The sequence below is a fragment of the Rhinolophus sinicus genome, chromosome 16 (assembly GCF_057876585.1).
Source record: "Rhinolophus sinicus isolate RSI-liver-muscle chromosome 16, RSI-T2T, whole genome shotgun sequence".
Lineage (NCBI taxonomy): Eukaryota > Metazoa > Chordata > Mammalia > Chiroptera > Rhinolophidae > Rhinolophus > Rhinolophus sinicus.
The window spans coordinates 51,659,875-51,685,242 of NC_142516.1; the positions used below are offsets into that span (position 1 = coordinate 51,659,875).

General features: G+C 39.6%; 1 protein-coding gene across 4 annotated transcripts in view; it reads right to left on the reverse strand.

The window, feature by feature from the left end:
* GLIS3 (GLIS family zinc finger 3) overlaps nt 1–25,368 on the reverse strand; it is a 471,393-nt gene that overhangs the window by 283,091 nt on the left and 162,934 nt on the right. For all 4 annotated transcript variants that reach the window (XM_074330482.2, XM_074330483.2, XM_019729930.3 and 1 more), the window contains one exon: nt 3,473–3,680. In XM_074330482.2, the coding sequence (XP_074186583.2) occupies nt 3,473–3,680 (208 nt within the window). The remainder of the gene's footprint in view (nt 1–3,472; nt 3,681–25,368) is intronic.

Here is a 25,368-nt window from a genome sequence, read left to right on the forward strand (position 1 = left end):
CACCATCTTTTCAGCAAACGTCATACTACACATTGCTACTGTAATTCAATTCAACTTTGAAAAGTAATACATAGAGAACATCTCTTAAAATGTGTATGTATTTTTTGGCACCCTTGGTACATAGGTATATACACATACATGTATATGTATATGTATACCCTAGTCTATATGGAAGTTCTTGTCTATGTGCCTGGACAAATCCTCTGGAAGAATCAGCATTGCCTCTGAACACTGGATGGCTTTATAAAATGTTAGAACTTACAGACAGCCCGGAGTCCATTCTCTGTCCCCTTGGCCTCCTCTGAGCTTTGTGGACACACTCCAACCCAAAAGAAAACCCTAAGAAATTCCATTCCCAGAAATCTCCTCAATAATTTCTGGTTTAGGAGAGAAAAATGTGGTGCCTTTTGGATCTGGAATGACATTAAACTGATGGTTAAACTTTGTGACTGACAAGCTAAGTGACACTAGGAAAAGCATTTCGACTTTCTGTGCCTTAGGTCTGTCATCTATAATACAGAGATAATACTTGCATGTAGTTTATGAACATTCAATCATAAAATGTAGATTTGTATATGAAGCCACTGTAAGAGGTTATCATATCAGCACTTCAGCTTTGTCACTTTAGGGAAAATATACATTAGGTTGGTGCAATTACTTTTGCACCAACCTAACACAATGGTCTCTGTATTACAGAGTATTTACAAGACCTAAATCAAGAATGGCTCCTGGATTTTCAGGATAGTTCAGGTATAGTTTGTATTTCTCATTCAGTAGGGCTAATCAGAAATGGTTGGGAAATTAATAAAGGCAAATGTACAGCATTAGGGCATGATTCACCCCGTTAAACAGAACCCAACAAAGCCAAGGAAGAGTGCTTTTTCCAAGATGAGCACTCCAGAAAAAAAATTACTGAAAGATTTAAAAGAAGAAATACAGTCAGTAAATCTATAAAACTACTCAATGTTATCAATAATTAAGAGATGCAAATTAAGATGAAATAACATCTTGTACATTACATTGGCAGAAGTAATAAAAATAATAATTTGTATTTGATAAGACATGGGAAAACAGAAACTCTAAGACTGTTGTTAGTGAGTTTGTAAGTGGGTAAGCCTTTTCTGCAGTGCAAATTTGAGAATATATATGAAAAGCCTCAAAACTGTACGTTTCCTTTAACTCAGCAAATTTCACTTCTAATAATTTATTCTAATACCAGAGATATGCCTCAAAACATTTACAAGATTATTCAATAAAGTATTACCTATAATACCGAAACAAAGGGAAACTAAATGCCCAGTCATAAAAGGCTGATAAAAAAAATTAAAGTTATATTTATATGCTTTTAAAATAAAATGGAATCTTGGGTAGGAAGCTATTATATGATGCTTTCATTACAAAAGAGTTTCTATTAACTGAGAAAAGGTAATTATAACACTATGTAGATTATTAGACCCATTTGGTACAAAGGAAAACCTATGCTTTGATGTGTGTATACATCATATACTACAAGGATGTACATATAACTAGAAGAATGTACATCAGAATCCCACCCATGGTTGCCTGTGGGTGGTAGGATTCAGGATGACTGCCTTGTGCTTTTCCATATTTTCCACAATGAGTAAGAATTACATAGATTATCAGGAAGAACCAATAAATTTTACAGCTTTCTGCAGGGTGGCCGTCATTCTGACTGAACAGTTCATGCTCCCTCCTCCCACACCCCTGCATCACCACCCCCATGAATAAAACACAAAGCTGATTCTCTCCATCTTTATCCCTAGGCAGTAAATGCCTTCAAGTTAAACTGTTGCTTCCTATCCTTTCTCTCCTCTGAGAGAACACACAAACCCAGGATCACAAATAAATGTGACCTTTCCAAATTGCTAAAAGTCCCATACTTCACCACGCCACTTCCTGACTCCTGTTTCTTGGCCCATCCTGCAAAGAAATGATTTCAATAGGATTCACACAATACATAGTCAAAAACATATGTCAGTGCATCTTTAAGATGTTGTCTTTTAAGGACATAAAATTATGCTAAGGACTCAAATATTCCAGAAGACACCTAGATAATGACCCATCTCTGGTCAATCCCTGAAAGGAACTGCGTTAGGTACATGGCTGGAGCAGCCAAAGCCCTGCCTACCATCACTTTCTCCATTAATTCTGACTCTGCTTTCAAGGCATGGGCTGGACTTGCCACCGACCGGAAGCTAAAGGCTTCCCAACGACACCTCCCCCATGAGTACACTTAATTTTACATGCAACACTCAGCAAGTCGGAGGAGTCCCTCAAGGCATAATCATCAATGGGGAAATGACAGCGGCAACTTCCCAGGATAGAAAAAGCTCAGGTGAAAAACAAGTTTCCATATCATGAAAGAACTGGCATAAAAAAATGATCCAGGAACTATGATTTCACAGTCTCACACAGCAGCTAGGAGGACAGTGCGGAGACATGAGAGGGGGAAAGAGGAACAGAAGGAAAAGGAGGAGGAAGAAACAGGATCTCAGAACTGCAGGGCATCTCAGTGGATTCCAGTCACCCCCTCCTAAGATCCCCCCAAGAAAAGGAAGCAGAGGTCAAGTCCAATTCCTTTGCACAACCAGTTACAGCAGAGCCAGGACTAAGGCAAAAACTTTAGATTGTGTTTCTCCAAGAATGCAACTTCTACAAGATGAAATCATTCATTTCAAACATAGAAATAGACCTTATACACTGCAGAGTACTTTGGTTTTCTGTTCCCTATAATATCAGTCCTGAAAGACGTATTTGTCTGAGGGGGTGGTTTCCCTTTCCTATTCAGTTCTCTCCCATGGAGAGATTAGTGGCATTTATTGGACCTCCTTATTCCAGCACCTAATTAGATACTGTATTAAAATGTTATGTAACTCATACATGAAAGTATGTCTTCCCAGAGACAAGGTCTTGAAATTCATGTTTTCTGTCTTTATTTTTTTTCTACCACCTCCCTAAACTTCAACCATTATATTATGCAGACAGTAGGCACTTAATAGATAGTCAGGGAATCAGGTGGATAGGGCGGAAAATGGACAGACAAAACAGTTGTAAAGCAGCCGGAAAATGAAAAATGAGCAGGTAAAACTGACGCACCTGGGACATCTCAGTTTTCTAGGCCGTGACACATGATTTACTTCCCCAGGAATGGACACATTTACATGCTGGGCTTTAGTCACGGAGGCCCCGAAATCTCAAGCTGGGCATTAATTTCCCCCCACCACAAGATAGCAGGTACTAACCATTCCTCCCAATTAAGATGAGATGGCACATACTTAAGTTTTTATATACATTCCCTTACAAAGCTCAAATTGAAAGAGTGGCTTGAGAGAGTGTGAGTGTGTGAGTGTGTGTGTGTGTGTGTGTGTGTGTGTGCACTCAGGAAAGGAAGGGAAAACACTCATGGGGTGTGATTATACCATAAGAAGGGGAAAAAAAAGTAACTTGAGACCTGGTATCTGAAGGAGGTATATTCAGGTTGGCTGCATTCATTGCCCTCTGTAAGCTAGGACTGAACTGGTGGCATGCTGTAGAGACCTGGCTTGCTGGAGGTGAAATGGGTCCCAGTCGCTGAACCATCATGGGGCTGCTGGTGACCACTAGATTGTTGCAGCTGCCTTTTCCAATGGACTTGCACTGAGGCCCAAAGCCAAGAGCCCCTAAAAACAAATGAATCAGGTTAGCTTTCATGTCCCTTACATCAGAAATCAGTAAAAACACACATGTGCACACTTTTATCAGGACCCATCTTTAGAGACAGTCCATGGCTCTTTTTCTTTTTCTTTAATATTCGTGATACCAAAAAGCTTCCTCTAATTCTAATGAAAAAAGCCATAATGCTACAATAGCAACCCATCTACAACACCACTTATACAAAATGTGCTTATATTTTGCTCCTTTTATGTAGAAGTGCCAAGTTATATTAAGAATCATATTTTACCATCTCCTTACCTAAAGGGTTAAGGTGGCAAGTAGATGGGATTACTTATATCAAACCAAGTTTTTTTCTAAAATAGCTAATATCTTGAATCACCCAGCAAGGAAAGTTGACACTGTTGAGGGGGAAACAAAAAGAAAACTTGTTTAACTGGTTTACTTCATTCCAATTCTGGCCTTCCAAAAGGGCTCTTTAAAAGGTTAGAGTCTGTGTCTCTCCAATCTTGATTTCTCCTCTTCATCCCAATACACTGTCATTGGACATATACCCAATTAAAAAAAAAAATCAGGATGAGAGAACCATAAACAAAACACTCATTATACTCATAAAAGCAGCATGGTAACCAAATTCGACATAGATTTTTTATTTCATTAGTAACAATCTTCAAATGTAGTAAAATGTGGTACATACTCAAAGGGGAAAGGAAAAAAAAAATCCACAAGAATCCTTGTTGTTAGGGAAAAGTGAAAAGCAAAGAGGAGAAAGGCAAATGCTGCCATGACTCACTCACAAAAAAATAATAACGGTTGAATCATTCTAGACATTCTTTTTACATGGATGTACTTTTTCCAATTTTTTTTTTTTTTTTTTTTTTTTTTTTTGCAAACTACCTGGTCAAGTCTCAGTGACTGTACACTCTGTTCCCATTTCAAACAACGAAAATAAATATGATCTCAGTTTTTAACAAATTAGGCTCTAAATTTTTCTCACCAAATTCCCCATCTTTCCCACTGATATATTTGGGATCAAAGTGGATGGAAAAGCACCACAGTAACTTTCCTTAGCTGTAGGGGGCATAATTTCCTATTTTGTTTTTCCAAAAATTAAATCAACAGCTAAAAAAATGACTGTCGTCTTTTGTAACATTCTCTTCCAAGGGCTCAGAAAACTGAAGGATCAACAAGACCTTAGAGAGCAATCACTATGCTCTCATCAATGAAACCAAATCTCAAAAATGCTGGGAGAGTCCTAGTATCTCTAGCGGGCAGAAAGCCTGCCAGCTCTGGTCCAGCCTCTGGGAAACGAAAATCCAAGTGGTAATTGACTTGCCCAAGGCCACACAGGGATTTACTGACAGAGCAGAAACAGATTCCACTAGAATCTGATTCCAATGTATTTTCATGGCTCTTGGGGGCTTAAGTTTAGGTGTTGGATGGTTCGTTTGTTCCTTGGATACTTTCCAAGATCATTAATGGAAATTTCTGATTTTTTTTTTTTTTTTTTTTGAGATACACACAAACCAGAACCTTCCCTCTACCTCTGCGATGGCAGCTTATATATGACACATCTTTTTGTGCTTTGAAAGATCAGTTATAGATAGTCTGTGTTCACAACTCATATAACACTGTACCATCAGGGTTTCATCTCATCATCAAGAATAGGGGGTACATTTTTATGAAAGGATCACAAACTTAGGATCTTTATTAATTCCAACATGCCATTTGCTTTTCAAATCCCCTTTTTACCTCGAAGAAAGGTAATGTGATGGTGCATAGCCTAGTCCAGTATACAAGACACTCAAATCCTCTCCCCAGGTCCCATCCATACCAGCCACTACTATTAAAAGCAACATCAGATGTCAGGTATTCTGTCAAATTCAATGTCATATACTCTTCTAAGCAACTTAGTCATGTCATGCCTTGTTCCTCCTCAGTAAAAAAGTATTAATATTTATCGCTACAACAAAGACATATGAGCAGCTGGAACAGCACACCCCAAAAATACGACTTGGTGGCAAAGAATATTAATACATTCTTTCATCAAATCTAAGACGTCATATGCTGTAAGGCATATCGTTACTTTATGTGTCAATAAAAACATGAACAGTCAATTAAACTAGTGCATGGTATTGAGACGTCAGAGATGTTCTGATGTGAAAATATGTGCACCTTACAATGGACACATACCAACAGGACGGCTGAAATTTTTGTTCACCCTTGTCTTACTCATACTCTTCTCTGCCTGGAACGCCCTCCTCCTACCTTGTCTACCTAGTGAGCACCTCTGCATTTTCAAGGTGTCAATTCAAAGGTCGCCTCCTCTCTCACTCCTCCCCCCCCACTGCCAGCTGGGAAGAGATGACCAATTCTTCTTTTCATTCCCCCACGGCCTCTCATAACGTATCTGCCTCAAAACCTTCAGGGAACTGCAATGCTTCCATTCCTGCCGTCGCCTCCTCTTTTATACTTTCCTGCTCTCTGAAGGTAAGGCCTTGTTTCAGGAATCTCTGCCTTCTCAGCACCCAGAACAAGGCCTATACATAACCATAAAGTCTGTCAATGAAGTTAAGAAGGAATGAATGAATGAAAATAAAATACAGTTATACGTGAATATCAAATACTGTCAAATCACATCCACTGAAACCCTCCTGGGTTTTCTGTTTTAAAACGCAGTGCCATTTTTCAAAAATAAGCTCCAACTAAGTCGATCTTTTGATACTTCTCCACAGCCCTGCTCCTTTCCCAGTGTGTCCATGATTTTCACTGTTATCACCTTCTTCTCCCAAATACTCGGGTCAACTTGAACATCATCTAACCGCAGAGGAGTGACAGCTTTTGACAAGTATAACATACAGCATGTTTGAAGCATGAGGCCGAATGGTACATTTCTTGGAAACATGTAACGTTTGTGGCGCAGCTGTGTGAATGTTCTGGAAAACATCACCATTTCTCTCAAAAGTGGAGGCAAACAACAGTCTGACCAAGAGACACTGAGCTCAATGCAACCATCTAATTCTGGTTTTTTTTCATAATGCTAGAAAGAATGAACACCTCTAGACTATTCAGATTTGTGCAGTATTTGGAGTGTGGGCTCTCCAGCCTGCCTGGGATTCCCACCCCACCACACACATACCCCTGCTATGTAGTTGTGTGACTTGGGCAAATTACTTAAACATTCATGTGCCTTATCTCTATGCTGTGTCTTCTCATCTGTAAAATGGGAATAAAAATAACACCACCTCATTAGGTTGTTGAACATCTAGTATTAATTACATAGGTGAAGGACTCCGCACATTGTCTAGCACATAGTGGGTACTCAATGGGTGTTAGCTGCTATTGCTGCTGTTATAGTTATTATTGTTCATGACTGCCATTGCTTTTTTACTCCAATCTCTTTCTTGAAGTAAAAAGAAAACAGTTCTTTATAACTCCTTGCATAAAACAAGACAGTAGATGATTCTGTTTAATTCTCTACCCATTTCCAACGTTCTATCTGCTTTGAGTCTGGAGCCAATTTTTTTCAAACCAGGTGTCACCACAGATAGGAAAATGTTTTCAACTGGCCAAGTTTGAATGTTCCTTGGCTTGTCATTCCCTGAAAACAAACGGTACAACTTTTCTGACTACCAGATGTGCCAACTACTTGTGCACTGGTTTTCATTTTGAAATACCGCTTATTTTTAGCGACTGCACGATGTTTTTTAAAAATGTGTTTACTGCTCAAATAAGGATCCGAGTGGATGGCATTCTGAGTACCACATACATCCTAGCCAAGAGTACTGCATGCTGGTGGGAAACACAAATGTTTTGCATTTTAGAGTTTCTAAACTAAGAGGTCATCTTCGCAGGGGAATGTTTTTAATTAATGTCTTCGTTAGTTTAAAGGGTTCTCGAGAAGTCAAATAGTTGATTATGTCACAATTATCCCTGCTGAGGCTGCATCCTTCAGTACAGTTTATGGTAATCCACCGGTTCCTCTAAAAAATGACACTATGTATGGGGGAAGCAGAAATGGCACTTACATGGGAAGGGGTAGGGAGAAATAACCAAACATTTTTTGGTGGTTATTGTTCATTCAGCTGACACTTATCAAATGCTAACCACAAGCCAGACAGTCCCTGGAGACAATGGTGAGCAAGATGGACAGTCTCGGTCCCCACAGAGCCAGCATTCTGGTCAAGAAGAACACCACCAAACCAACCATTCATTAGGAAAGAGGTGATCCCTGCTCCTACGTTGGATCATAGGAAATGGCTTTCTTTATAGATCAAATAGGATGGAATGCGGGCAATTTCTGTATCGTTCAACCTAACACATGCAGCATGTTATGGAAACATAAATAATACACATCAGGATTTGAGTCCTGCCTCCTCCATTCGCTGGCTGTGTGACACTAAACAAAGTCCTTAAAGTCTCTGTGCCTCAGTGTCCTGCTCCGGAAAATGGGGGCAGTAACAGTACCTAACTCACAGGATTGTTAATAGGATTAAAAGGATGAGTATATACTAATATGTGTCTTACCACCTTAAAGGATCAGTGTTTCACTCCCTACCTTTCACTTTAATATATTTCAAATCTATATACTCTGGTTTCTCTTCAGATCACATCAATCTTTCACCTTTTAAAATATTTTAAATCTACAGAAGTGTTGTAAGAATAGTACACTGAACTCTTTATTTTATCTACAGATAAACTTTATTTATCAATATAGTCGTCTCCTCATCTGTCTATATAAGCTTACATTAATGAAAATTAATTTATAGAAAATTTTAAGAATGTCATAGATTTTATGCCCTTCACCCCTAAATATACAGCCATAACACAATCATCAAATTGAAGACATTCAGCAATGATTTAGTACTAGTATGTAATACATTGTTTATATTCAAATATTACTAACTATCTCAATAATACTCTTTAGAGCAATTGTTTTCCAATCCAGGATCATGCATTTCAAGGAAAGGTTTTGAAACTCATGCCAAGGTGGGTCTTTAAGAATGGATTAATGAATCACCGGACATTGGAGACAGATAGAAAAGTAGAAAAGCAGAGAAAGAAAAGAAGTGAGTTAACAGTCTACAGCACAGTAGTTAAGTGCATGGGTTTGTATCCGAGCCCCACCACTAACTGTCCATGTGACCTTGGGCAGGTTACTTAAGCTCTCTATGCTTCAGTGTTCCGATCTCTAAAATGGGTTAATACTAGTACTTACCTCATTGAGTTGTTTGGAGGATTGAAAGATCTATGTCATATCTTAAGGCCTGGCACTTAATAAATGTATTTTAAATGTTTTCTGTGGTACCTTTCTGATATTGTTTGATATTGTTTCTAGCACCTCTTTGTCCGGAGTGACCAAGGACTGCAGGCTGACACCTCTCTGCCCGTGATCTTGCCCTTGACACACAGTAGACTTGTCCTCCCCTCAATGGACTCCAGGCTTCAGGCCTCTCTCTTTCCTCACCACATACCTTACTCTTAGACTCTCCCCAGGTCTCACTCAGACTCCTCCCTAGAACTGGATGTAAGAAATCCTTGCATACTAAACATATTAGGCTTGTGATGTGGTGTTTTGTCCAATTAGTAATGTTTCACTGCTGAGCTACAATAGAGACAACTTAATGAACATATGTGAGTGTAGTGCAATACAGTACGGCCTGGGTAATTGGCTAAAAACATCAAAGGAGGAGGATAAGAATGAAGTAACTGGCTTCTATACTCAGGCAAAGCATTTTGATTTATCAAATGTTACAAATGCTTAAAACTGCACAAAACCTATGGAAGATAAGAAACACTGGGTACAGCATCCTGCCTCTATGGAGCCTGCAGTCTCTGTAGATAAGACATACTCACCTAGGAACAATCTGATAATGATATTGGACTGTATAGGATTATACGCATGAGGCTGAATTAGAGAGACAGGAGTTTAGAGAAGAGGGGAATTTCTATGTACCGGATACTTCATTAAAGAATAATTTTAATCACAAAGGCATTTCCCAAATTTCTTCAGGAAATCAAAAGGTTTTCAATGATAATAAAGTAGGGTCATGAAGAGAGCCACAGTGAAATAGCTTTGGGAATCCCTCATATGACAAAGTTAAACACATCTATTACAGGTCTTCCACGAGCCTTTAAAACTGCAAATGTATAGAACAAATCTCCCAGAGGAGCAAATGAAATGCAAAGTATATTTGTTTAGGGTGCTTTTTCGCCCCCCTACAGACTCTCTCAAGACTGGCATTCTCAGGAACACACTTTGGAAAACAGTAAGTTACAACACAAAGAATGAGCTTATGAATGAGAGGAGACGGGAGGGTGCAGACAGACACAGAAGGGAGGAGGAATGGCCTGTATGGGGGAAAATGAAGAGAAGTTACAACTGCCTGCAAGAGGGGGCTCTGGCCAGAGCAAAGGAAGAAGACAGAGCTTAGAGGACCGGTTTTGTCAGGCTAAAGGACCTGGTTTTCAAAATGGACATTATGTATCACCAATGGTTCCAAATCTGGCTGCCCATTAGTGTGACCAGGGAAGCTTTTCAAAAAGGCAAATTTGAAGGCATCATATCACATCAACTAAGCCAGATGAGGCTGGCGCAACTGCCCTGCTGCCATGCATCTGGGACCCTGTGCTCTAAGTACTCGGGCGCCCCACTGTTGGGGATGAGGAGAAAGGCTGGAGGAGGACGTGCACCAGAAACAGGCAAGGAGAAAGAAGCCATGGTGGTAAATGAGGACACAAGACAGCAATGGCAATGGAAGCAGGTTGGAGTAAGATGGATGATTTTATCATTGGTTGATAAAGATTGAGCTCAACTTTAAAGAGGAGGAGGAGGTCACATAACGACTATTTTTGTCTCTATTCCAAAGTGAGATACTTTGTCCCAGCCAATAAATAGGTCAAATCTGAGTCCAGGTTCATGAAGATCCCCATGAATCATACAATCGCCCACCACAAAGAAATTCAGCTTGAATCTACCAAGTTTATCCCACAAAGAATATAACTTTCACACCAACACTCTTTTAACCTTAGTCAGCATTCAAGAATGTTGGCCACAAAGCATGGAATCACCAGCATTACTCATTTCATTTCATCCCTGCATTGAATGGAATCGTATTTATATCCCAGGAGATGAAAAATATCATATTCCTTTCTGTACCACTCAGTGCCCCGGATTCCTGGACATGAAGCCTCATTTGTGTTCCCCCCACTGGCAGTCTTGATAAGACGTTATTAAGTATACACAGCTCCAAACCACCTCATAAAGATGTAAAGACATATTAAACAGCATTCCCAACGTTTATATTCTAAAGTCCCATCAGTCAGCTATTGTACATCAATTATCAACTAATTAGTAGAGAGGGCTTATGCTGACCCTTCTGTTCTCTTGTAATGATTTGCCAAGTTAACTGAAAGCTGCTCTGCTCCACAGAGACTCAGTATAGCCAGAGTGTTAAACAAAGTTCACCAACAATTAGCCTAGAAAACCAAAGAGGAAATGTAAGCACATTTTATTGCTTTTCCCTCAACAAATTTTCTAACAGTCCCATGGGAATAGAGCAGATGTATTTGTTAAATAAGCAAAACATTAGTCTGAAAAACTGAAATACCAGTACAGGCCCAGTTTAGTGATTTATTACTCACTGATCAGGTTTATTGCATCCCTGTTCTGTGCTAGAGTATATACTCTAGGGAATGTGACTACATAGCGGAGTTAGACAATTCTTGCTTACAATCTAATTCAATAGGCTTAAACCAACGATATCTGTGGGCTTAATCTGTGAAAATAAGTGAACTCCAGGTGAAATTATTATACTACGTGCTCTATTAAGACTGTACTTCCAAAAATATAAGAAAGGATGAGCAGGGAGGGAGGACACATATTTTAATGGGGGAAAAATGCATCAGCTTCCCCAAGGCCACGCAGACGTAACAATCATTAAGCACTACCTGTGGGTTGGTGCCTTGCTGTACTAATGAGTCCTCGGCTTTTGCATTAGCCCTCAAAGAGCTTCTGATCAGTTGGAGAGAGTTTTAGAAACAAGTAGGACACACTCAATCTTACACTGAGTTGCCATAATGCTGAGCACAAAAAGAGTCCAAACAAGAAAAAGATCTGTATAAACTGGACGAAGTTTGGTGAAGGTGGTAAGACTTGATCTGAGCCTTTTAATGACCACAGGGGTGAGAGCAGTACAAAGTGTAGGCTGGCCAAACTGAAACGAAGAGAATGTACCAGGAAATGGTATGGAGTCAGCACGAGGAGTGGTACAGAATGAGGTGCTCGGGCCAGAATGGCTTCATTTAGCAGCTGTGTGACCTTGGGCAAGTTCTTTAAACTCTCTGTGCCTGTTTCCTCACCTGGAAAATGAGGATGGTCATTGCACCTACTTTCATAAGGCTGTTTGGAGAACTAATACGTCAACGTTATATGAAGCACTTACAGTAGTTTCCGGAACACTGAGTACTCTATAAGCCTTAGGCATTCACGTTTTTATTCAAGTATTATCAGATTACACAGGATCTCCAAGGCCAGGCCCCCCAAAAGAGCTATAGGTTTTTAAGCATGGCTGTGACATGTTAAGGAACTAAAAAGAGGATAGTCTATTTTCAGTACATGTGGAAGTAGAGCAAAGACTGAAGGGAGGAAACTAAGCTAGGCAGATGTTGCTCTGACCTCAGGATACTGTGATAAAGTTTGGACAAGGTCAGGTAGAGACAAACAGAGGGAACAGGGTAAGCCCAAATGACTTTACAAAGAAAACAAATCAAGAGGGTTGTTGAAGGGCCTGAAGATTACAAACCCTTCTCCATAAATTAAGATCATGTTTTCCCTAAGCTGTTTTCCCCTCAAAACAACCAAAAGCACAAACTGGATGAGAAATGGGAAAGCCGAGACCCCTTACCGGGAAAGTGAGACCCCCTTACCAGAATGGAATAATGAGTGAGAGTAGCTGCTCAATAAATATTGGTTGGATAAATGAATAAAAAATTATGACTCACAGGGAAATTCAGAAGGCAAGACAAGTCCAGTTCAAGGCCATAAATGAGGTTGAGAAGTTCCCTGTTAAACGTGCTGTAACGTGGCAGACAGACAGCAATCCCTGGTGAATACAACTGTTAATATGTCCTTGTCTCTAAATTACTGAACAGCTGGAAATACTACTGGTTTGCCTTCTATACTCCCTCCTACCCTCCCTTCCCCTCCACACGCATCTTCAACGTGAAGAGAGTAAACTCTAAGTCACTCAGTATAAATCAATGGAATTTTTTTTTTCAGGATCTATGATCTGGTTCAGAGGCAAAATCCCATTCGATCCTTCATAGTAGAGATAAATTCTTAGTATCTAAAAGGCACAATTTACACAGTTGTCATTAAAAGCTGCTAGACTACCTTTGTTTCCCTCAAACAGTAATTTCTCGGAAGTGTCCAAAAGACATATACTCTTATCATAAATCTTTTCTGTTACATATTCTACATGGGTTTACATGTGTGGGTGGCATGCCCCAAAGAATCAAACCTAGAGAAAAGGCAAATGGTTATGGAGATTACATTCTCTTACATTAAAAATTATGTCAAAATACTCATAAGAACCAGGAAGTACCCAGCTTCCTGCACCCAGAAGTCTGCCAGGGCTGTTCAATCATCTGGTCAGCCAGACACCCTCTGCCTCTGTAGGCTGTAGATTCTTGACTCTATGTTTCAAAGCCTATTCGGCAACCCAGGTATACCACACAAAATTTGTTGCACTGTTTTATTAGTAATTTGCTTCGTTTTGTTTTTCGTCTCTGGGGGTAAAGAGGGCTAAGAGTTAATACTGCTTGATTCTATCCTCTCTTTCATTCTTGTGTGGAAGTCTAAATCCACTGAGATTATCCAGGTGCTCTGAGCGCCTCGGAGGAGGAAGCCAGGAAAAGGGAAGACTGCCCAAAGTCTGGGAAGAACAGCAGTTTCACTGTCCCCCAAGTGGAGAGGCAGAGTTCAAGAAGAGGAGTGACGATGGACATCATGGCTGCATAGCAAATGTACAAAGGCCAGATGTTAGGTCTGGGGGCTCCCAGCTGCAGCAGAGGTTCCTATGCATAGAGCAGCAGACCTCTAGAGACCATGTGGGCTTTGTCAGCGGGCATCTTGTCAGCAACCTAACGGACCAAGAACCAGAAAAGCACTTGGAATGTTCTGCTCCGTACAAAGACCCTGGGATCTTGTCTCACCTTGGCAAGATATTGGACGCCCCAACCAACAATGACTTAGATTAAATCCCCCGTTCCCCAGTAAAATGGGGTCTTAGAAAGTTTCATTTGTTTTGATATAAAGGAAACAGTTTAAAGAACCATGTCTTGTATATATGAGTTGGCAGAGTAAGTCATACCCATTACAGATTCAATTAAAATTGGAGAGATAGTAAGGCTCAAATATCTACCCTTTGGCTCAAGCAACTTGTCATTGAACAAAATTACCTAACTTTAACCAAACTACCAAAATATAGAAACAAAATTCTAATATCACAAATCTCAACACATAAGTAATCTGGCTAAGGCCTATATAACATAAGTTCCCGTCTATTTCTTTTATTTAATGCTATTTTTGAACTTACATGAGAACTAGAGTAACCTAAGCATCTCTGTAAACATGACTGGAACATGGGCTAGCATTCAAGCAAATGTGACTATTTTATCTCCACACTCTTCAGGTGCTAATTCAGACAGTGTATCAGCAATATCTCTTAATCAATGATATCTAAAATTAGGTCAAACAACGAGGAAGTGCACCACTCCCAACCCCAATTCTCTGTCATCAAAACGAAAAAGTAGTCAAAATACAAACTGATGCCAGGATGAAGAAAAATCTAAATTAAGAGTAATGGTTATGTTATGCCTAAAGTAATACTTTCTCTAAGGAACAGTATTATTTATCTACATTTTAATGTGAAAGATGATAATAAACGTGAATAAAAAGTTGAATACTAATTGAGTTGAAAACTTATTTCCTGAATAATATACAAATTTTAGAAGAGAATTTGTAACAAATCATAAGCTACAGAAGATCCTATGGCTTTGAAAGTAAGTGGGAAAGAGAGAAACAGAATTCCTCCCCAATTCTCCAAGATCAATTAAGTAGAGGTCTTAATTTGGTAATTAGAGTGCATCCTCTTTTGATTGTTCCAGATGAACCAAATTATAAACTCTGCCAACATTTGCTCTCCTCTTTGTTCTAAACATTCCATAACAAAACAAAAATGACAGCAAAAGGCAGAGGTCTCCCTTTGATCTTCTTGCACAATGAGAGGAACATGAACTTTGACACAAATTTACAGTTGGAATAAAATATTACAATAAATCCCTATGAATCACTGGGCAATATTAGCGCCTTAAAATGAGCTGAAGAAATTATGACGGTATCTCTAAAAATATTTGAATGGATTGTTTAAACACAAATCTTAGTGAGATCAATTCTCAAAATGGAGTCAATATATTGTTTCCAATCAAACCTACCTCATCTAATAAGTGTATGAAATTTTAGCACTTAGACATATGCATGTTTCAGAGTCACAGTACTTTGAGAAACCAAATTCTGTTCCAAGGCTGAAGGATTTCTGAGAAAATAAATCACTTATGCCAAATTTCACAGGTATCTCCTCTGTCCTTAAATACTAATTAGCCAGACTACTCTCTAGATACTCATCTTGTGACATAGCCAGAAAAAATAATAATAAAGGGAAGTGTCTTTTCTTGGGTCTTTTTCTATCGAGTCTACTGAGCTAGCCACGAAAAGATTTTTGCTCCAGTTCAGAATTCTAGGACTAAGCCAATGAGTAAAAAAGAGAATGGACAATTCCTTCCTTCCTGCTTAAACACAGTGAGCACCTTTGTTTGGAAAGATTTTCCCACTACCTTCTTTCAAAAATGTGTCAATCAGAGTGGTTTGGGAGAGGGAGGGAAGACATGGCAAGTGGGATCCTTGTTATTGTACTGCAAGGGAGAAGGTAAGGGGCCAAAGCTTGAGAAACCTTGTCCCGTGAATACTGGTTGCTCTGTCATCTGACACCAGCAGCACAAGGAATCCCAGTAACACCTCTGTCCAGAAGAGGAAAGAATAAGAGTCCGAAAAAATTTGAAAGAAGAGGTAGACGGCTCAACGGACTTGTTTTTTGACACGTAGCCTTGAAAAGAACAATTTTTACCTCAGAAACTTGGCAAATGCAAACTGATTTTTTGATAAGTTTTAACACGCGTTTTACTAAACACATGAAGAGAGCGAGGGAGAGAAAGGCCAGGTATCCAAATACGGGGAGGTTGTCAGGTTTCTCTTTTCTGTGTCATTTTTATTTAGTCGGTCAAATGAAAATTCAAAACCATATAATTAGATGGTTGTTTATACATGATTAAGCATGAGCTCATTGAACTTTACATGCCAAAAAGTCAGAGATGTGGTTAAGGGCAAGAAGGAACTATTAATAAAAGGAAATAAAGCTGTAATACATTTTTCACTTATGAATAAAAATAATTCAAAGGTCTCTAGATGGAAAAGGAGAGGAAAAAATTCAACCATAAGTAGGGGCAAGAAACCAAATCATTTTATAAATGGTTAGAATTCATGCGATATAAAACATTAAGCCATTGGGACGAAAAAGCTTTTCCTCCTTTGTGATTCTAATCCTATTTTTATTTCTCATAAACATAACTCACAATGAGAACATAACAAAACTTACCTATATTATATTTCTTTAGAATTGTTCTGGGAAATATTTAAGCAAGAATATGCCGCTGTTCATTTAAAAGAGTTCCTTGTTCTCTTCATAACTGTCTTCACCAAGAATCCTCTCTGGAGAAACGAATAGCTTTCAGCTCCCTTGAGAAAGCCAAGTGTCCTTTCATTTTTCACAAATGCAGAATTTTTCTTCCCCAAATGAAGTGAGCCCGCTGAAAGCAAGGTTAAACTGACTATAACCTTCATAAAGGTAAGGTAGACTTTTCCAGATCCCCCAGAGAATCTGTGATCTGAGACTGGGGCTCTGAAATTGGTAAATCAACTGCTCATAAAGTAAATCAAGCACCAAGCTATGAATGAAGTCAATGGGCAAAGTCTTTCAGATGCTAAAGAATGAACTGATTCAGAACTACCCCACCTTAGGTAAGGTTTTCAAGTTACTACTACAACCTCTCCATACTGGGAAAATACATCAGTACAGGTCACCTCTGGAGGTCACTCAGGCAAATGCAAAATGAACCCCAGAGGTCGCTGGACTGTGTGTGCTATTTTCTACAACCAAATAACCCTCTGAGTTGTCAATGCCGGAACCAGTGCTTTTGCACGTGACGGCAGATATTACATAGCAGAGCCCACTGATCAGAAAACCACCACCTAAAACTAAAAATGACTAAAGCCCATATAAATCCAACACATAGTCCTAAAGACAGAGCCGGAAATGAATCTGGTAACATCAGAAACCCCATAGTGCCTAAGAAGCATAAACACAAACTTTTATAGCCTGACTCTTCAGAACAATGTCTCCAAATCTGTCAGAGGGACCACACCCTCCAGCTCAATCTCTGGCACTCTCCCTCTCTTCCTCTCCTTCCACCCACCCCCACCATCAATATAAGCACTAGGCAGGTCAGAATCCCAGAGCAATAACTGCCTATTGGAATTTAAACAGAATATGCTGCATTTAAACCTATATCATGAACTACAAAATACGGAAACTCCTAAAAAGCTCATTTCCAAGAAACTAAGATGATCATGAAAAGTGCACATCTGAAAAAGGATGGACATCCGAAACAAAGCATGATACAACTAATTTGGCAATTTTAGCCTACAAAGCCTTATATATTATTTATGTGTCTTGAATGAAATAGGTACTTTGTTCTAAAGGTACTTTTTAATTATTGACCTAATTTGGACAAATCCAGTCCTTAACATATTCGTTCAGTGTTAGAGCCATCCAAAGCTGAGGGAAAAGTTCACTTTCACAAAACAAGTTCTTTATGAGCTGGAGATTCATGGATTTTTATCTTTAATGTTGAAGGAAGGGGGAAAATCGTACTAAATTAATAAATATTGATTATTCGGAAACAGTTTAATATCTACTATGGTTCCAGATAAGAAATGTGATAATTTCTTCCCAAACAATGTGTGGCATGTACCTCAGAACCGCTTTTCATCAATAATTAATATTAATAATTAACAAGTATAAACAACAAAAATCCCTTTTGGAAATGTTTCAACCTGGCCCTTTCCTCATTCCACAGCTTGCCTATTGCCCCCCTTTACCCACTATGCAGGGTTAATAACTAAACTTCCTTCATCTCAGACATGCAACACTACCCAGCAACAATCTTCCCAAGAATGCGCTCACGAATACATAAGACAGAAAGAAATAAAAGTCTTATCAAAGTCACCTGAATCTGGCCAACAGATTTCTAAATTAGCATCTGCAGTTAGAATCCACTCAACGGTGAGTTAGGTTCTTCTTCAGTAAAGACAGAACCCTGAAGAAAATTCACCTCAAACATCTATTCTCCTACCTAGAGATGGAATGTCTTATGTCTTTAATCCAAGGATTAGCCTAGTCATAAAAATTAAACAGTCCTCCAGATAAACACAGAAGGGGAGAATAATGCAAAACCTACTCACTTGAAAGAGACCAGAGCCAATACACCAGGATGGGATTTGGCACTCATTCTGAAGGGTATTCAATTTGACTTTTTAATACTACATTGCTATTCTCTCTCCATTTGAACTGTGGAATAGCCTATTTCAGAGTCAAACACATTAGTTCTTAAACCAAACTGAAGACACTTCACCGTGTGCCTCTTACTTTCTAGCCACTCTGCCCTAGAACCTGACATTTAAAATTGTCAATCCATTGACATTCATCTCTTTCAGCCTTTCATTCTTACACCAAACTGAACATTATGCAGGTAATATCCTAAGTCCCCCAAGTTCAACATAGTGCTATATTTTAATTTCTTACAGCAAATAAAAGTTCTACAATCCCCAATTTCCTTCCTCCACATACCTCCATCCTATATATTACCATTATACTTCCTCCAACGTGATCAGAATCGTCAGCAATAGCTCCTCCTGCTTAAGTGATTCCTGTTCCCAGGCTCTCTGGTCACCGACATTTACAAGTTTTAGAAGAAGTCAGAAGCCCTCCCACTGGGGAACTTCCATAGGCAGTGCCTGTTTGTGCAACTGTGCAGGGATAAAGTTGTTTACATCGTTTTCTTGGGTGGGGGGTGCCTCAGACAGCTGTGCAGAGTACTTTGCATACATTTCCAGGGCTACCTGCTCTTTGGTTTCATCAAGTACAAGCAGCAGGAACATTCAGGACTGCTGGGACGTTCAGCAAAGGCTGCTGGTGTGCAGAGAAGGAAAGCATCTGACAAATGCAGCCTACGAAACAATGTCTCCCTTCAAGTGGAACAGCTGGTGAAGTCAGCCAGTGCTGGCCTGCTGGAACAATACTGGGCAGGTCGTTAAATTGCCTGGTTCAGACTGCGATGAGCTCACCCACCTTTCTGGAAGTGCTATTTTAGCTGCTGAGTTTATACAAATAAAACCCATAATTTTCTAATGGCTAAACTAGGAATGTGTTCGAAAATAGCTAGCTCTCTGAGAACCCTGCAGAAGCCACACCGGGGAACTCAGGAGGGTGAGTCTGCAGTCTGTTGTTCAAGTTTGCACACATCTTTATCATCGCTACACATGTATTACCTTGAAAATAAGCAACCCCAGAAGCAAACCACGATTTTTTATTTTTTTTTTAAGTTAGGTGGTTATGGCCACATTGTGTTTTCTCCCTCTCTTTTTGTTTTCTTTTGCACAGAACAGAATAAGTTAGTTGTTAACTATACAAAAGAGTTAACATTTAACTTGAACACTGGGCATACTTGAGTTCTCAATGCACCCTCCCCCTCTCTTATTATAGTGAAAATAGGTTCAGGAAAACTCTTGCTAATTATCCTCCTGCACTCATAGGAGGCCCCGGTTACTTCATACACACTCCACTCCAGGCAGCCAGGAATCCCTAATCATCTCCTCCCCCACCCCCACAACCTCACATCTACCCTCTCCACCGCCCCCAACTCCCATCATCTAAGATCAGCTCAAATGCCAGCCCCTCCTTGAAGCCAACTTTCCAGATTCCTGCTTTCTATCCCAAATTTACAGTGTTGAATCCATCCTCTAAGTTCCCAGGTAATGCTATTTTTGCATCTTCTGTATTAAGTGATCACTTCTACCTTATATATTAGCTGTATATACATCTTACCTTCCCCTCCCCTTAACTGGCAGTTCTATCAGGATAGGGAATATATTTTATCTTCCTTCACTCCCCACCCCTCACCCCAAGTACCAGGTCTGCAGAGGGCAGACACTCAATGTCTATGAATGGAGAATGCCCACTCAATAACTAGCACACACAGGGCCTCTTTCCATAGGTAGTATTTCTAAAATGCTAAAAGAAGAACAGTATTTTATTATTTAAAATAGGGAGATTGATGGGAGGCCAAGAATGGTGGTGGGGGTGGCAGCGAGGTGACTCTGTCCTGTTGCCCTGACATTCCTAACCTGTTCTCCTCTCTCACTCCCCACCAGGACGCCAGGTCTCACTGCAGACACAGCACACAGTTCTCCCTATCAACCTTATCAACACAGTCCTTTTCAGACTGGCTTGTTACCTTTTCTGTGAAGTCCTCCATGGGAACGAAAGTATAACAAACCTTTTCTCCTCTCTCTCTTCTTAGCTATTCATATGTACCACAAAAGAGGTGTAGCGTTTATCAAGTTATCGACATGATGATATTTCCTCACCAAAAACTTATACTATGACTGTGGCTGCTACTACTACCACCACCACTACTACGACTGCTACTACTAATACATCTATACATTAAAAATAAGAGCTAGCATTAATGGAAGGCTAACGTGGTACCAGGAGAGGATGCTGGCTCTATGCCTCAATTAACCCATTCAGCTCATACAACAACCCTGATTATTACTATCCCATTTCACAGAGGAGGCAGCCTGAGGTTCAGAAAACATAGCAACTTGATAAGAGTGAGAATTCAAACCCAGGTGTCCTGCTCCAGAAACATGCACTGATGGCTAGAGGCTCATACATCCTTAACCATTACCTCCCACCCAACTGGACAAGTATTATTAAAAGGAGAGGAGATAGAACAATTAGAAATTGATTCTTCTCCCAAAGCTGAACTCTTACTGACAGCCTCAAACATCGTGGTTTCCATGTAGAAGCAATAGTCAAGAATGACACTTTAGTTGTGTGTAGGTACCATAATGGTGTTACGCTTGCCCAGTGTAGGTAACACCATTCTAACCTGTACAGTTATGATGTTACTCCTCTCGCTTTCAGGACTCTTTGGTACATAACGTAAACTTAATTTGCTCATTTTCTCATTCAGCGGTTAAGAGAATTACAGAACAAAGTGATATCTGATCAAATGAGGTAAGATCAAGAAGCTGTTGGGATACTAAGTAAGAGATGATGATAATGATGGTGATATTGAGGAATGCAATATAAAATATTCATCTGCATAAATCATACAAGAGAAGGGATTTATTCATTTTCTATTCATTTAACAAACAGTCCCGAGTGGGCAAAATTCATCAGGATATACTCGTATGTTAAACATGTAAGAACATCACACGCACACACACATATAAGTACAAAGACAATTACACAATGTGTAAGGTGCAATAATAAGTAAATAAACGTGCCTTGAAGGGGTAACCTTCCAACGCAGGCCTGACATATTATAGGGCCTCATTCTATTAGAAATCAACCTATCTTAAAAGCAATACAAATAAAGCCTTAAAGGGAGGGGAGGTTCTAAAATTCTGCCTCAGTAGCCCACCATTTCATTTTTCAGAAGTGACCTAAAAGCAGAGTCGAACCAGCCAACACCTGTCCCCAAGCATGTGGCTGCTCTGTGTTCTCTGTGCAATAAAATATTATTAGGTTGGCGCAAAAGTAATTGTGGTTTAAAAGGTTAAAAATAATTGCAAAAAACTAATTTGCAATTGCAAATTAAATTGAAATAATTGCAATTACTTTTGCACCAACCTAGTAACATAAGGAGGCAAGAGAAATGGATGTATGGATGGGTCCATGGTATAGAAACAGAGGGGTCGACAACAGAGCTAAGTCACAAGGCCAGGAGGCCAAATTTGGTCTGTGGCAGTGCAACTGTGTGAACTTGACCAAATCATTTAGACTAAACCTCCCTGTCAAGCACAGCTTGGGGAGATAATACAATGAACTATGTAGCACCTGCCTGGCACAAACCAGATGCTCACTTAATTCTTCTTTCTACCTGCAGATGACATCTGAAAACCTTTCATCTCGCATTATCTAAAAGACTACCTTTAACCAGAATAGATGATGAAATCATTTCAAGGGCTTCCCTCATGAGAGAAAGATGTATCCCTGCTCCCACCATGCTGTGAATTGCAGATTTACATGCTGAGAAGAAGGGACAGAAATCATGTTTCCCACCTCCTTATTTTACAGATGATAAAACTTAAAGGCAGAGAGCGAAAGTAACTTTCCTGGGGTCACACAGTGAATGGCACAGTCAGGACAAAAATCCAAGGAATCAGGTGCCCAACTAACCCCACTTTCCACTCTCTCTTATTACTGTTATTGGACTGTCAGTTATAAGTGATGCTCAATCAGGCAAATACCTCCGCGGCAGCTAAAAATGTCTTTCACCTCCAAAGCAGAATGAAGATGGCAGATTGTAGATTGATCCTACACAACAGACATCGGGTTTGGGACAGGAGCATTCAGGAAGAGATGAAGAGCTGGAGGAGGAAAGGAATAGGCACAAAGAAGCGCATCGAAGCTGAAAAGGGACACAGTGACCCCAACTTTACCACTGCGCCTGAAGATCAATTCCATTTCCATCCACAAACTGAATCTGAAAATGCCCCCAGATTTCCCTCTTGATGAATACCAAAGCCATCAATAATGAGAGGATACGAGAGCCATCACTCTCTCACATCAGACAAAATATATGAATTTTCAGGAGGAAAGAGAAATGAGATTGATTATTTTCAACAGTTTAAAAACGAGGTCCAAGTTGAGTTTGCTCAAATCTCCTTAAACCTCAGGTGTTAGCAGAACCACTGCTGTACCTCAGGTTTTGTGGAACCATTGCCTGCTTATTTATCTGCCAAATGTACATTTGCTATGGAACCAATGTTCAGGCTAGTGAGGGACCGCAAACATGTCACTAAGGAAAGGGAAAACACCTAGTAAGCAGTAGCAAACTTCACAGCATAATTTTTAAAAGCAGTCCCATCTCAAGTACAGTTTACAAGCAATGAGTGAGGCTATAAGGCAATTATTTCCTGGCATACTAATAATTGCAGGACAATTGTCCAATTAGCAGTTATGCACTGAGGGAATGCCTGTGCATTGTGGCCTCACTGTCTTTGTCTGTGTTCTAAAGAAAAAAATCTGCCTTCACGAGTTCAAAATAATAAAAGGGTTCTTCATTATGTCAGTAAGCTTGGATGGAGCCCCACTGCACAGGGGCCTTGCCTTGTCATAAAGCCTGGTAATGAAGCAGAAGAATCATCTGTTCCTACTTAAACTTGTTCATAGGCTCCACAGCTGGGGAACCTCTCACTGAAGGCCCCAAGGAAAGGGGAACCTTTGGAAGGTGACAGAACCAATGTCATTTGGATTAAGACCTCAGTACTCCTTGGGTTAAACTCTCATCAATAGACCTCTTAAACAAACAAACAAACAAAAAGAACTAGAAAATATAAAAATAACATATAAAATTAAATTCCCTGCAACAGGTATTTATGGGACATCCAGTTCATGTGGGTTTTATACATTTGGAAACCAGAACTTCAAACCCAACGCAGTATCTCACCTAGTTTACCAAAAAGTAACAGTTTTTCTCCCACTGTCCTTCAAACCTCTGTTGCCACGTCAGCAGCTGGTGGTGAGAGAGCGGTGAAAACCATTCAGCCATAAAGGGTGTGTGAACCTCAAGAAGGCAGAATCCAGTTCAACCAAAGGAACTTGCTCACAAGCAGAAGGGACTGGGAACACTTTGTTAGGCAGAGTTCTGGTCCCTGACGGAATAATACAAGGAGGGGTTGCCAGGGTATTGCAGAGAATATAGAGGTTAGGGACCAGAAGAGAACATTTCTAAGGTCATTCTCATCTCTTTGTAACACCTGAAAAGGTTTAAAACATAGTGTCAAGTTTTACATTTTTATGTAAATTATGAGAATTTTCAATGCCCTCATCCAAAAGCTTTTTTTTCTTTTTTTCCTTCCTTCCATTCAAGGCTAGTACACTAACCTATATGACCTGAGGCAGGTAAATTAACTTTTCAAATCCTCAAATTTATCATCTCTTAAGCGAAGGCAAAGGATTAAGTAATCTCTCAAATCTCTTCCAGCTCATTCTTTAAGTAAACATCAAGTTTACTCTTGTCCCTTTTTACCAAATTAAATTTCAGGAACTCTATCTACCTATAAAATTCAACAGAATCAGCTAATAATCACTACATATAAAAAGAAAATCTAACAAAGTGACAAGACACAATATAAATGTGGCAAAAGCAATAGATTTCTTATATATCAATTATAAGTTTCAAAATATGATGAAAATTTTTTAATTAAAAATACCTACGAATAGAATGTTATACAAGAAAACATTTTTTCCCCTAAAGACATGAATAAATATAGATATATACATGTTCCTAGATGAGACACCTAAATATACTAAGCATGGTGATTCTTCCAACTATGTCATAGGCTTAATGCAGGGTTTCCTAGCCTCTGCATTTTGGACATTTTGTGCCAAATAATTCTTTGGTGTATGTTTTATTTCGGGTGGTGGTAGGGGTGCCCTGTGCATTGTAAAATGAGCCGCATCTCTAGCATCTACCCACTAGATGCTAGAAGCATTCCCCCCAGCTGTGACAGCCAAGGCTAAATTCTGTTCAGACATTGGCAAATATCCACAGGGACAACATCACTCATGTAGAGAGCCACTGATTCAATGCAAAGTCCTATTCAACACCTTGACAATGGATTCTGAAGTTGATCTGGAGGAATACACTATACTAACAGTCAATAAGCCTTTGAAAAGGAAAATAACAGCTATGAAAGTATTCATAAGAGCTGTGTGATATAGAAAGAAGATTAGTTACATTGAATAAAGAAACTGAACAAAAGCAAAAGATCATGATCTCAGATGTACAACAATTAGCACATGATGCCATTACAAATGAGTGGGGAAAAGGAGATTGTTCAGTAATCCTGTAGTGGGGCAACTGTTTATTATTTGGGGGGAGAAATCAAAGCTAAATCCTATTCACATTACGTATGTTCTGTTTATCTATTACTATATATCAAAACTCAGGGTCCTGAAAATAATTTATTATTATCTTTTGTGGTTTTGAGGGCTGACAGGCCTCAACAGGGTACTTCTCACTTGGGTTCTCTGTGCGTTATAGTCAGATGTCAGCTAGGGCTTGATGACTGAAGGATGGACTGAAGGAACATCTAAGATGGCTCACTTGCTACTCACTGTCGATGGAAATACCTATATATGACTTCTGCATATGGCTTGGGCTTCTCACAGCATGCGGGCTAACTTCCAACAGACAGAAAAAGGTAGTTTCAGGCCAGTTACT